This window comes from Platalea leucorodia (genome assembly GCF_965183815.1).
Source record: "Platalea leucorodia genome assembly, chromosome: Z".
Classification (NCBI taxonomy): Eukaryota; Metazoa; Chordata; class Aves; order Pelecaniformes; family Threskiornithidae; genus Platalea; species Platalea leucorodia.
Genome location: NC_138858.1, coordinates 71,781,456 through 71,796,720, shown reverse-complemented (window position 1 = coordinate 71,796,720; position 15,265 = coordinate 71,781,456). Strand labels below are relative to the sequence as shown.

The following is a 15,265-nucleotide window of genomic DNA, read 5'->3' as shown; positions in this document are numbered from 1 at the left end:
CACAGAGGGGTTTTTGCCCCTTGGTTTAATTCACATCTGCTGCTTCTAACACCAACCCCAACTCAGAATTAATAAGAAAATGTGTGCATGTGAAGGGCGGGAGTGTCACAGGAGTTAAACCCTTAAGATAGCTATCCCACTGATAGGAAAGATCAAGTTTTTAGTATGTAAAGATCAAGACAAATCAGAGGGCCTACAACAAGAAGTTTCATCCTTATCAGCCCTTCCATAATCTACACAAGTCTTTAACTCATAACAGAATGACAGTTTTCTGTTCAAGCTAGTCATGAAAGTGCTGTGTGTTCCTCTATAATTGCCAAAAAAACAAGTTGGTTAATTTCAGATACATAAAATTGGCAGAATAACCTTTAGAATGGTAACTGTCTCCCTCTCCAGTAAATTTGCTGCTCCTGGTTGATGCTAAACAAGAAACTTTTATAAAGGATCCAACACTAAAAAAATATTTGGGTTACTCCCTTTCCTTCCCCGCCCCCCTTTCCAGTCCTTCTCCTTGGAAACAAAAGAGAGAGCAACTCTCACCATCATGAGCTCAGGTTCAACTGTTACCAGTGAATTTTGCAGCAAAAATAGCTATCCAAAGCAATTAGTAATGGTCAGCAGAATTTGGAGTCCAAATATTATAATTTTTGCCAATGAAGTGTATGTACTTATCTCATCAGGGGTTAATATACAAGCATGCTCATTTCTGAGAACAGATGCCCCACCATGTACCCATAGCATTTAGTACTTGTCTGAAAATTTTCATTTTCCTTTCAAGAAAATTTATTTTATTGTAAGGTATGAAGAGTCCAAAACAAGTAAAATTATTTTAAAAGTACATCTATTGATGTCAATCATCTGCTTAGAAAAGGTATCTTCATCTTAACCCTGTTTTCTGTCTTAATTATGGCAAAGATTCCAGGAAAAGTTCTTTAAATTTCAGTATCAGAAGAGAACATCATAACCAACAGTAGACTTGTAATATTAAGGTAAGTCATTAGAAGCAAAAAAAGGAAGAAAGTTCAACATCTCCATCTGGATTTAAAAGCTCTATAGCTTAAAACAGCTGATTCCTAAAACAAATCCTGAAAGTATTTCTGAAGAGTAAAGGCGGAATCTTGTGCATTTTATGAACCTCAACTGCCCTTTTCAAGCTACATTTTGGAAACGTATCAGAGAAACAAGTTGTAGACTTACTGGTATTCAGAAAATGGGATAGCAAACAAGTCACACCACACAAAACAAGAAAACTGTTTAATCCACGTGAGGAACACAATTCAGAACCTTCACTGAACCAGAAAAAAAAAAAAAAATGTCCAGGCATTTGTAATACCTAAACATAACATTTGATTTCACATGTTTCTTGTTTAAGAACACTTAAATGGAAACGTCTGAAAAAATAAACATTCCCTTGCAATAGGTACAACACTAATACAGTAGAATTAAGAGAGTAAGAATATGAAAGCAAAATTTAGAAAGCTTGAACTAAAATAGATCACTAAACTAAAGCTATTTTCAAGAGTTAAGAGGACACAGCTAGTGAAAATTTTCTTTTCAAATTCTCTATGTTTATCTCATGCCAGACAAGTGCTGAGGCTTATTAAGACAAATCATCAGAAAAGACTCCATGGTATCTGTAGCGCTTTGACCATCCCACCAAATCATCCAACTCACGTGGTAACTATATTAAGTGACAGATTCCCACTAGTCAGAAGAACATAGTTTAGATTCATTATGCAACTCACCAGACAAAAGCAGAAACAAAAACACTGCACCATTATAAGTCTAAATGCCCTAATCAAAGAGACATGTTTCCCATACACGTACACACAGGCAACCATATTAAAGAAGACATTATCTTTAGCATAACAGCAATTTTGAAAGCATCTCAAATCCCTACAGAATTGGTTCTTCTCTCAGTAGACTCTGTCCTTTTTTTAAACAGTTCACAGGTAACAGTCCTTTAAAATACTAAATCCTCTTCAACTTCACATCATCAACTGAACAACAACTACTAGACATTCAAGACAGGGGAGACAAGGGAGAATTATGGAGTTGCCCCACGTCAAAATCAGTCAAGTACTCATCCCAACATGTATTTCAAACAAAAATTCTGGTGTTTGGGTGATTTCTTTAATTACTGTTTTTTCAGAGAATCCATGTCAGAACACTCAGAGCAGTACTATTTTGACAAATAATATTTTCAAATATCTTTCCATTGAAGGCACCTTATCCCCATTACAAGCAACAGATATCTGAGACCAGTAACACAGAAAAGTTATATTCCATTCTTTTGTAGAAAGGGGGAGGTTTTAGAAACATGAATACCTTATGATTCCCTGTATCAAAAGCTTCCATTGAAAACAGAAATAAATTACCTCAACAGCAGAAGTCTTTCTTTTGCCATAATAGCTTCTCATTCTTTGCACATCTCAGCCATGGATTCATTACACACCATCAACACCACAGACTTGCTCAAAGTAAATTGGAGGAAAGGTGGAAGAGCATACACTTGTGACAAAGTTTGTTGTTTATTGAAGGTTATTGATTTACTATTCCTTAATTTGAAGTACGCACTTCCACGATCAATGAGTGGACGATAAACAACCCAAAAACCTCTCAAACACAGTAAGTACATATATACATATGTGTGTATATACACACATTCCCTCAAGGCATGCAGCGTAAGCAAAGTGTACGTTAGTGGGTAACACACAGATGGCTATACAAGTAGGGTTTTTTAAGTTACCTTCACATCGAAAAGCAGGTGACTCTAGTGACTTTCTGCACACAGTGCAAAACTTTCTTTTGTAATGTCCTGGAGGCCCAAAACAGTGTGCAACTGGAACCTGCCAATGAAGAATGCGTAAGACATCATCAGCCAGAACTTTCAAAGTGCCAGTTACAATTCACAGAAACTGCTTTATCATGCAAGACAGGACAGTACATACAACGCAAACTTAACGAAGACTGAGAACAAATACACAGGCAAATCATCCTTTTTTAAAAAAAATCGTACTTAAAAATATATTTGAAATACTTTATTTTAAATAATTTTTTAAAATCTTCTTTAAATTCTTGGATTTTAATGCATAATGTATATACTTTTAAGCGCGGGTCAGCTTCTTGGTGATTCACAGTGCCACGAATCCAAAGGTTTCCTTTGGGTTCAGTGCCGTGCGACTTACCTGGCATCACAGTTCTTCTCCTAAGTATTCTTAATTGAATCAAGGACGATTAAAGAGTAATGGTTGCACATGTACCCAAAACACCCTAAAGACACAGTCAAGACAATTTTTAAAAGCTCAGTGCTGCCACAGTCCCGTACCCTCTGCATGCCTTTCACCTCTTCTCCGAATACAGCCCAGCCAACAGGCTGACCAGGACAAAGGCATTGGTCTCCCCCTGCCCCCCGAAGCTTCAAAGCCTGGATGGTACAGAGATCCAGCTCTTGGAGTACATCCCCACTGAGGTTCCTGTGGACTGTAGGTGGAAGATGATACATTTCAATACCGTCTTGCTAAGAGCTGTACCAACACTTTTAGCAAATGTATTTCTATTTTGCTATTCACTTATCTGAAAAAGGTAGAATTTTTTTCTTGTTTAGTGATTAATAATGAGGACTGGAAGTGACTGTACCAAAAGAACAACAGAAGAAAAGATGCAAAGTGAAGCATGTTTGAGCTTTATACTTGTTCTAGAGACCACTCTTCCTACAAGACACACCTTTGTTAAACTGACATTCACATTAGAAGGAAGAAGCATAATTGCATCTATAAAATTCTAGAATCCAAAGTACTTCCATAAACCATTGCCATGACTTAGATATTTAGTATTATGCATCTCACATGCCCTTCCTGATATGACAAACATATCGGATTTATCTTCTGGTTTTTGCATCACAAAAAAAAATATTTCTAGAAAAGGCTGATAAATGGTTATTTAGGTGTGAAATGAAATTAACCATTCCCAGTAAAAAGTTGGAAATAATGACTTCAGATACTCAGTCACAGATAGATTCTTTTCCTCCCAAATGTACTAGTAAACAATCCTCCAAAGTTATTGAGCAGGATTTGAATTTTTCTCCTTGTATATTAGGGTTGTATATTAGGGTTTTCCTGGGAACCACTAGCAGCAAACTGGGAACACAGAATTTGATGACCCAGAAAAGTCACTTCCAGTTATAAATGTCTAATTCCCACCAGTGTTTCTGCCTCTGAAAGCATGGGGACAGTTACACTAAACAATCCTGTACTTCAAGCATGCGCAATGAAAAAAGTGAGATAAAGTTTTGCCAGATGTAACACAAGGAGAAAGGAACACTGCTGCAAGTTTAATCCAGAAAAATCACTAACCCCCAGACTGCAAAGCGTACGGTTCCTCCAGTCCTCCTCAGAATTAATCTTTGGGAGGTAAATGAGGACGAAGAGAGGTATGAAATACGCCTGTGTTATCGGATGTGAACAAGATCATGCACAGCAGCTGAGCGGTCAAGCAGAGTCACCAGCTGACTGCCCCAGCAGACCGCGTTGTCTGGAGGAGGCCTTGGACCCCGACTGACCAGGAAGCTGCCTCTCCAGACCCCAGGCTCCTCACCACCCTGGGCTGCCAGCCAGCCTACCAAAAGGACTTCGTATCAGTATCTCCAACGTGATATATTACAAAACATCCTTGCCTCCAAAAGCTTCAAATTTTTACTTTACGTACGAGTTTGGGATTTAAAAATACAGACAAACTATGCTTTGGCGTCCATCTCTTACTCCCATCAACCCAAACGGAAATTTCATTCTCTGCAGCCCTCCAGTTCTAACTGACACAAAGTTCATGGTTGGCTTCCATAATTTTACGTTTGGCTTTTTTTTTTTTTTTTTTTTTTTCTTTTTTTTTTTTTACATCTGAATACTCTAGTCATATAACGCATGTTTATAAAAAGAATATAGATCCTTGGGGAAAAAAAATCCCGGAGAGCCTGAGGAACTTTAATAAAACTATCTCAGATTAAGTTCAAGGCTCATAATCCCTGCCCACTTTTCTTGCACTTTCATGCTACTTCTTCAGGGGAAAGGAAAAAACCAAACCTCCCTGTACAGTAACATACAAATTACCTGGCTCAGCTATTCTGGAGGTAATGTGCCCAAGGTGTCTTCTCGCTCTAGCTGCTCCAAAAATAAAAGTCCAGACTGGGTGGAAGAAGGCTACTTGCCCAAAGTTCACCCTACACAATAAGTCTGAGTGCAGAAGAGATAATGAGAATGGCTACCTGAGCATAATCCCAGCTAGACACAGCAATCGCGAGGAGTACTGACAAGCCCTGGTGGGATTTTTTTCAGGAAAGCTTTTCTGCACATCCCAACCTGTCTTGAGGTTTCAAGTGTCACCTTCAAGTCATCTGCCTGCCTACTCCCACCACAGCCCCAGGCACAGCGGAGCCAGCTGTCCCCAAGGCAGCAGTACTCCCCTTGAGATCAGACGCCGAGGAGACCTTCTTTAGCTCTGGAGTGGTGAATAACCTGCTTTAGACACCTAGCACGAGCATCTGATCCCCTCAACAACCCGTGTTTGAAACACGGAGAACTTTTCTTTCCCTGGCCATGAGTCTGGCTATTTTATCTTATACCTGGCATAGAAATGCAGGCTTTTCATTATTGTCACAGAAAGGTTCTGCTGAAGGAAAAAGGGCACTCTGTAGATCAAAGGATCAAAGCAGACTTTTGTGAAAAAGTGTTTATTTTGGGAGAGACTGTGAGAAAGGACTTTGACAGGAGTCAAACTTATTCAGGGTCTGACTGTACTTATCTAGAAGACTCAAGGGAAGAAACCAAGTCTAAATTCTGCAGTTGTTCAGACCCTGGTGACAATCCTCTGAAGTCTCAAGTCACTGCCAAAAAGAAGGGAACAACTTGCTGATTGAAATGTTCGGTGGGAAAAAAAAAGGGGGGGGGGGGGGCAGAGAGAGAGAAAAAAATCTGTTCCTTCAACTTCTTCCTTTCTGAAACAAGTCAAAGAAATTTTGTTTATTTTGAGTGGTCTTTCTAACTTGCTTTAGAAGTGACAGGTATAAAACCATTGCAGAGCCTGGGGGGAAATGCAATGGGAATAAGATGAAAAAAGAGAAAACATAAAAGAGCAAGTACAACATAACGAAATCATCCATCACATCATGTTTCTCCCAGCAGCTCCCTACATTTCTTTTGTTGCTGAACAAGTCCCAAGCACCCAACACATAAAAAAAAAAAAATCAAAATGCAGACTGGGAAAGCCAGTGAGGCAGCATGTCAGAATATGAAATGTTACATATTATTCTTTAATTTATATCCACCTGTGTAAGTACAGCAAAGTACAGAGGCATAAGGTGGCCTACAGAGGGAAAGTTAATAATTGATGAGAGTTTAAAACCGTTTTTCCAATACGACTACTTAAATTACTTTATGCAAACCACTAAAATCAATTTCCGTGGAAAAGTACTGAAAATTTCTGCTAGCAGTACCATTAAATGACATCTAAGTGCCCTTAGAGTATTGATCAGAAGCCCATCGACAGAAAAGCATAGTGGTTAACGCTCCAGCACAAGCTCCAGAATGACTTTGCACTCATGGACAAGATACTCCTAGTTCCTGTTTTGTTTCCTGCCATCTGTTAAGAAATCCAAAACGTTACAGAATGTAACACATTTCTGTAAAAGTTCTATCAGCCTGTAATAAAATTTGATCCTACAGAAACCTAAAACTTAGATCCTAACCCCTTCAGTGCAACCTGTGCAAGCGCACAGCAGTTCTGCATCGCACAGAAAGAACAGCAACAAACTGCTCTTAACATCCAAACTTCGGAAGAAAAAGGATAGAATTGTTTTCTTTCAGTAGTGCCTTTCAAAATTGTTCCTCATCCTGAAATGTCACAGGGTATCAAGCATGTGGCCAACAGCAGATCATGAATTTGAGTGCACTTCCACTGGGGTGGAATCACGATGTACAGAGCAGCCCAGCTACCACCCAAACCCTCTGGTTCGCAGATAAGAGTCAGGTCAGGTCCAACCTTACTGCTCTGCAACCTTCTAGATACCTCAGCACGGAAAAATACAGCTCCAGGAAGGCCTATTCTTCACCCACCTGCAGCTGCTTTTCTACCAACTCAGGCAGAAGGAAGTTTTTAGCCTGAACCCTGAGCCAAAGACTGCCAGGCTCAAAGGGGAAAGAGAGAAATACAGATACACCAAATGCCAGAGTGACAGCTGCTGTCTTGGGCAGTCTTAAAAAAGAACGATCTATGAAAAACTTTTCCTAGGCCTGTGTCTAAATATTATTTTGCCCTTGCATCTCCTTCCCCATCACATCAGAGAGACTCACACTTGACAGGACTTTGTAAAACAGACTGGAGAGACTGAGAAAGCAGGGCTGCAGGACCTACAGTAGTGTGGGGCTGATCAGCTTCCAAGTAGGAAAGGGGACACAGAAATAAGGGTACAAACACTCTCACAATAGTCTCCAAAGGTTGAGCAAAAAGAATTTAACTTAAGGTCACTAGTTTTCAGTTCAAAAACACTGTGGCATTTTAAGAATAAGCACAACCACCTTGGAAGCAACCATCTTCATGAAATGCCCACAAGGGTAGTCACACAGTGTCTTTCACAAAGACTGCTCTCAACGTAAGGCCAAAAAAAAATTGCTGATGCAAATTAAAATAGTCTTTCTGAAACAAGAACATCTTCTATGAATTCTGATATTTCCAGTGTAAAAGTACTTCCTTATCTAAGGCTCCTAAGGTTCGCTCTGACACCAAACCCCTTTGCTTTAGAGAGGTAGATATTGTGATTACATTTCAGTACAACCCATGATTATTCTGTCCAGGTTAATTAAGTGTTTAGCCCACACCCTCTCTGAGAGAAGCTAACAACTTCGTGATTCAACTTTTCCCAGTATTGACATCTTTTCGATTACTTACTTATTACTCAGTAATCACAAAGAGCTCTTTTATTGGCTTGAAGCCTCTCTGCTTTAGTATTAAAAGATTTCTGCAACTTAAGTACACTGCATGCACTTTAATGCACTCTATTTCTACCTTTTCCTTTTAGAGACAATGCCTCTCAATTACTCATCAGTTGTGTTCAAATTGACATTCTTCCTCTGAGCACTTGATATATCAGTTGGTGTTAAAAAGCAACTTTAAGTACACGTTCTATATGGAAGTTCTGAAATGAGATACGAATACAAAGTTAAATGGTGTCTCAATATATCATAGGACAGGAGAGATGAGAAAATCAAATAGTTATTAAAATTTTAATTGGGGCTAATGCAAGGGAATAACGCACACATCCATATGCGACCTCATCGTATCCAGGAACTTTTTTTCTCCACCCTACAGATCTCTGTGACAGGTCATTAGGCCTTATCTACAAGATCTCATGGGACCCTTTGCAATGGGAACTATACAGTGAATTCCATACCATTTCAAATCAGGAATATATGATACTGCTACTAGAAAATGAGACTTGTATAAGAGATTTCCACTGCAATTACGAGTTGCTTGGACTAGCATTTTTTTGTACCGGAAAGAGAAAAGGATACGCAAAAGACAGTCACTCCTTGCTTTTATTGCTACAGAGGAAGTCAATGTCCATCTCCTTTTATCTATGTAAAGATTAAGAATTAAAAGAAACAAACAGTCACATCCCATACCACTTCTGAGCCTGAAGAGTCAGTGATACAGATACGGTTCTTATCTGGGAGTTCGCAGGCTACCAGGCAGCTTGCATCGTTTCAATAGAGCATATTAAGCTCTCTTGAGTTTGTGAACTAGGGGGTGCTAGCCCTTCCCTTTAACCTCAGGGTTAAAGGACTGTCATTTTGGAGAGGAAAAGGAGGAAAAACCTTGGTGCAGCGCCAAAATTACCAGTAAGCAGTTTTACACCTCATTTGGCTTCTAAAGCATGCCCTGTGGCTGCTACACTCCAAGCAACTGCTTTGCTGAAACAACACAGGTATGGGTCAAGTGCTGAAGATGGACCTTCGAGGTGAAGGTGGTCAGGGCTATCCAGCAAGCACCCAAGTAAAATCACAGAATCATAGAATGCTTTGGGATGGAAGGGACCTTAAAAGGTCATCTAGTCTAATCCCCCCCTTACAATGAGCAGGGACGTCTTCAACCAGATCAGGTTGCTCAGAGCCCCATCCAGCCTGGCCTTGAATGTTTCCAAGGATGGGGCATCTACCACCTCTCTGGGCAACCTGTTCCAGTGTTTCACCTCTCTCATCATAAAAAATTTCTTCTTTATATCTAGTCTGAATCTACCCTCTTTTAGTTTAAAATCACTACCCCTTGTCCTATTGCAACAGGACTTGCTAAAAAGATCAGCTTGGGGTCCAACTGTTGTTAGGACACCCTGTGAAAAAACCCTCATACCAGCAAAATCTCTTTATCACAGACAAATAAAAGGGGAAGAAGAGAGAAAAGAAAGAACTTTTCCCAAACTTGTTTTCATAATATATCATAGAAAAGAGGAAAAATATTAAACATATATTTTGTGAAGTGAGTTCATGTTACAGATCCAACTCCACCAACACCACCATCAAAAAGATAGAACAAGAGGGGCAGGATAAAAAGTCCTTTGATTGATGCATGCCAAATATACAGTCATTTGAAGATGAAATGTAACAATAATATGCCAATCAGCCTATTCACAAACATTGCATTTTAGCCTGTCTTCTATGACAGTTTGCTGGGAGAAGCAGTAAAAGTTCAGCAAGCATGCATTGCGGCATTTTTTTAACCCGTGTTGATATAAAACCTCTAACACCTGCAACTACCACCAAGGAATGATTTTCCAAAATCAGATTCTGATTTTTTCCCCCCTATACTCTCCAGAACTCCCACCCAATCCAACCACATCAAATTCTCCTTCCCAGCTTGCCAACCTCTTTGCCATTTGTTAAAATGCTTATGAGCCATTTGCGACAACATTCCTTAAAAGCTAATTCTCTGAGGCAGTCACACAAAAATCCATCAGACATTTCTGACAGCTGAATGAGAGTGGGGGATTTATTATTCCAAGGCAAGTGAAGCAGTAACCAAACCCTGATGGACTTTGTCCCTCATTTTGTTGGAGCTTCCCATTGCTTCTTGGGCAGGGAACAGAGGTAGGGAGGGAAAGTAAACAAAAAAGAGGTTGTGTGCCAGTACAGAAGTCCTTCAGCTGCAGAAAAATGAGATGCTGCTGTTGTGTATACAAAGTATGAAGTGTCCAATACAGAACAGATTATCAGAAGGGGGGTTAGGGGGACTTACCCTAACCCGAGTATCCTGTTTTCCTCTCTTCTACTTTCAGTTCATGAGGAACTGATCTGAATAACCACTTGCACACAGCTGAATCCAGCAGGCAAAGGGAGAAACTCAGGTCAGCAGGCAATGGCAACACCTGCTTGCCCGAGCAGAGACCCCTGCGAGCACTACAACCCTCCCATTCACCATCACAACCCGTGAATGCAGCGGCTACCCACATTCTTAACTACAAAGCCAAGTTTTATTTTTAGCATAGAAGCTTCAGGAAAAGCTGATGACTTAAAACAGCCTTTTTCCATTCTAGACAACCTGGCTTTAAGAACAAAAGCACACAAGAAAGTTTCATGAGCAGCCTATCAACGCTTCTTGAAGTGAAAATGTTTAGTAACCATTACAGCAACGCACCAACACAACAAGGGAAAACAAGCATAGCAAATGCCTAACTTCCATTCAGTTTTCAAAGAATAGTTATATAGAAAACACACACACACTTCTCTGGTAAATCTAAGGGCTGAAACCAGGACAGTATTGGTGCTGTGACTTGGATTCGAAGCGAGGTTGCTGTGGGAGGATGGGGAAGTCCGATGTGTACCTCAAGGGGATTTGATTTTGGGTGAAAATAGCCAATGAACTGAATTGTCTAATGTTAGTTGCTATATAATACTGTATGTCATCACTTCTATGATTACTATGTGCCATATCAACAGTATACAGTAAGAATCGTGCAAATTAATGAAGAATGAACTCTGAGGAAACTGAGCAAACTGCAGAGGTGGTAGGACCAGAACTAGCTTCAGAAATGCAACAATCCAGCACCACACACCATCTCTCCATCTCTCCTGCCCTGAAAGACTGTTGTGACAGATGAAGCCCAAAGTCATGGGCTAAATGAACTCAAAGGACTGGAAAAGTGGTGGGGACTAATTGGAATGTATTGGAAAGTGTAAGACCTGGGCATGATGTAGATGGTATAGAATAAGGGGTGGATACTGTCCTGGTTTCAGCTGGGACAGAGTTAATTTTCTTCTGAGTAGCTGGTATAGTGCTGTGTTTTAGATTTAGTATAAGAATAATGTTGATAACACACTGATGTTTAAGTTGTTGCTAAGTAGTGCTCACGCTGGTCAAGGACTTTTCAGCTCCCCATGCTCTGCCAGGGGCACAAGAGCTGGGAGGGGGCACAGCCAGGGGGGCTGACCCAGACTGGCCATAGGGCTATTCCATACCATATGATGTCATGCTCAGTATATAAACTGGAGAAGTTGGCTGGTGGGCAGCGATCACTGCATGGGGACAGGCTGGGCATCAGTCAGTGGGTGGTGAGCAATTGTATTGTCTATCGCTTGCTTTGTATATTATTATTGTATTATTATTATTTTATTACTACTACTACTACTACTACTATTATTATATTTCATTTTACTTCAATTATTAAACTGTTCTTATCTCAACCCACGAGTTTTCTCACTTTTACCCTTCCAATTCTCTCCCCCATCCCACCAAGGGCGGAGCAAGTGAGCGGCTGTGTGGAGCTTAGTTGCTGGCTGGGGTTAAACCACAACAACTTGTAATAGAGCTTCAATTCCAATCTAACAAGGGAAAATAAAACTTCACATTTCACACTCAATCAAGAAGATTTTGTTTTCACTGTTATTTGGGGTTTAGTTGGGTGTTTTGGGGGTGGGAGGCTTTTTTTGCCGCCCCCCTCCCCCCCCTTTTAACACATACCTCAGAATAGGCAAATACTTACAGGAATGTAGGGGAGAGAGGGTTTGAATTTGGAAAAGTTGCCAAGACCTTATTAGTGATACAAATCATACCCCCTGCAAACCATTAAAACACAAACTTGTTCAGAAGACTGAGCCATGAAGTCCTGTTTTGAAACATCATGACCTGGCTCCAGTCTGGAATACTAAATGCAGGTGATGATTAACAACAGTGCAAAAAAATTCTTAGGGCAGCCTGAAGAGTGAACTCATCAAGAATGATCTGAGGCTGGATGGAGTCATGGCATGCTTGTGACTCTGTGGGCCTCTACTTGACCCTGGAAAGGAAACCCTACTCTCAGGAATAAGTTTCCATGAAACATCTGCTGAAAAATTATTCTCTGACAGTTTGACTTAGTATCAAATGACACACACTCTGATGAGCTTTAACAGTTGCCATCTTCTCTAGATGAAATCCAGGGGATTTAAAAAAAAAAAAAAATCTCATTTCTGTAATACACTGAATATTGACATGCTAGGAGGAACTATCAGAAAAAAAATCCCACCAGTGTTCCCTCCTACGTTGGACCTTTTAATAAATAAATAATAAATAATCTGAAAGAAGAGCAGGGAGATTAAGAAAATAAACTTTCCACACATTCTATAAATTATTATCTTTTTTTTTCTCTGTTATGTTTCTTAAGCAAATGCCAAGTTCAATATTTACTTTGACAGAGCCTGCACGCAAAACGTCTCCCCCCATATGGCAGACTTCACTTGCACAGCAGACCAGGATTAATGCAACTTGGATGACTATGTCAAAGAGGACAAGACTGTCCAGAAAGAACAGCACAACCCAGTATTTTCAAAACATAATCATTATAGCTCAACATGGATAACGTAGAAGACTCATTGCAGCTGAATACAGCAACACTGAACTGCAAACAGCTTTGAGGGCTGGCAACAACACTCCGACAAAACAAATTCTACTTCTATTCAAAACAGCAATGAGAGTTAGATTTTATATGTAAACAATAGAAATTAGATAAAATTCACATGTTGGGGCAGGTAGAGAATGTGGACTGGCAAAAGAAGAAAAAAAATACACTAACATCCATGACTGATCCAAGTGGAAACATTAATAAGTTTAAATGCAGGATTTTTACCATGCAAAAGCAAAGGAACAAATACTATTTTGAACAATGAATTAAATTTAGAGCAAATTCACAAAAGAAGCAGTCACAAACATTTACAACTCTGACACTCTGAATTAAAGGAATATTTCCCCGTTGGATTTGTACCATTCCCTCAAAGGCCCTTGCAAAGATACCTATACCTTTTGACTCATCATTCCTTTTCCCATGGTACCATGACTGACTGCCCACATACTGAAACAGTAGTAGAGCTAATTCTTAGTAATAGCATCTCTCACTATTTACATGTCCCTTTACTGTGGGTTCTAATGGGCAACTTCCTATGTATCAGACACCTTTTTGCCACCTGATTTATATCTCTCAAGATGAAAAGTATGTGGGGAAGACAAAACGTGTAGCAAAGCCCAACAGCATTATCACCCAGACAAAGCAAATTTAAGAAAAACAAGTGGCTAATTTCTCTCTATCAATTCCTGTAACTCAAGTTACATATTGTTTTAAACTTTCCCATCTCACCCTGTACATAGATTTCCCCGTACATAAAGGAACTTGTAGAGATTTTTAGGACACAAAAAAGGGAATCAGCTTCGCTTCACAGGTTCCCGGGTCTACACAATGTGTTCCCATAAATGTGCTTTTAATCAGCAAGGTCTGTAATGCACATGATTCTGATTTTACAGCCATGTCTCTTTTGACTTTTCCATATGGCTCCTTAAGATATTTGTAGTGTTTTACTACTTCTCTAGTAAGTTTGCCATCTCCTTCTTCCCTTCTTTTCCTTTTCTGTCATCCTTTCCCAAGTGGATAATACACTTTGCTTTCTCCTCAGTTTAGCTTCTTGATACCTTAGTTGCATGTTGTTATCTTCTTTAAAGTTGATTCATCTTTCGCAACCTTTAAAAGCAACCTCTTAAGCGTGAAGTCTTGCGGGATAAAAAGTCACAGGGCATCTGAGAGCAAGTACTTTATTAATTACCAAAATAAATAAATCTGAATTATTACCAGTAATTGAATTATTACCATCAATTGAAGTCCTGCCCTTTGATTTCTTGGCTTTGAAATCCTATGTTTTTAATGCAATGACTTCATTCTCTGGACACAATAAACAAGCAAATTCTTAAGATGCAGCAATCAATAGAAGCCAAACACAGCCCCTTCATTAGGCAGAGAAGCTTTAGCATTTTCCCCATAAGATGTAATTGCTGTAAAAACATTGGTGGTGTACAGAGATCTTCTTCAGTATGACACATGGTATGGTTTTCTGAGAGTACTGATATCAATCAGTCATTCCACTCCATTATTGCGAGGCTTCCAGGTAATGACACACAAGTAAGAACATCTAGTAATACTTAAAGAATGCAAATAAGTGCTCTTCAAAGACAGACTATCCACAGCTGCCCATAGCAGGGGAACTTTTCGAAGGAAATGTAATTCCTTTGTAATGCCTTTGAGCAGCTATAAAAAAGCCTCAGTAATGACTAACACAATTGATTTAAGCAAAATTAATCACTAATGAACATGGTGTAGTATTAAATTTGAGCTAATATCCCAAGAAAGAGACAAGGCAGTGTGTGCTTACTCACCCTTACAAGGCTGGGAGCAATACACGAGCACGGTATCTTGACATTCTTGAGGCACTTTTCATGAGACATGAAGTTGCAAACTGAGGAAATAAAAGAAGAACCATGAGCAAGTCTTCACAAACAAGGGACTTTGTGAGAACAAACAAACAAACAAAATCATATGGAGTCAAATACAATTAGGAACACATCTTTTTAATCACATTTGCTCTCCCCTAGGTTTGAGAACGTACATGACTGTAACACTTCTTGCAGTGCATGAACTCCAGCTCGCTTTGTTACTAAGAAGTTGGCAATGGAAAAGGAAGGAGAGTTTATCCCAATGCATTACAGGCCTACAGCAAGACATGCCCTCCCACACTCTCCCTCCATGAGAACTAAAATGAGCTCTTAAATTTCAAAATAGATTTTAAACAGTCTAAAGTCCAAAAGAGCTCTTTGATGTAGCCAAAGCAGATGGACATGTTTGAAAGTGAATTATCCTATAAGCTAGTGCATGTGACAGGAATAAATGGGAGAAAACACAGCATTGTTACACACTGAGCGGAATGGA

The 15,265-nt window shown here is 39.6% G+C and overlaps 1 protein-coding gene across 2 annotated transcripts in view; it reads right to left on the bottom strand.

The window, feature by feature from the left end:
• DGKQ (diacylglycerol kinase theta) overlaps nt 1-15,265 on the bottom strand; it is a gene marked incomplete at its 5' end in the record, with an annotated part of 101,811 nt that overhangs the window by 59,934 nt on the left and 26,612 nt on the right. Inside the window, 2 exons of one of the 2 annotated variants that reach the window (XM_082336758.1) lie at nt 2,750-2,849; nt 14,716-14,795. In XM_082336758.1, the coding sequence (XP_082192884.1) occupies nt 2,750-2,849; nt 14,716-14,795 (180 nt within the window). Of the gene's footprint in view, nt 1-2,749; nt 2,850-3,328; nt 3,446-14,715; nt 14,796-15,265 lie in introns of those variants that run through there. The other variant, XM_082336759.1, reaches the window with a different exon arrangement.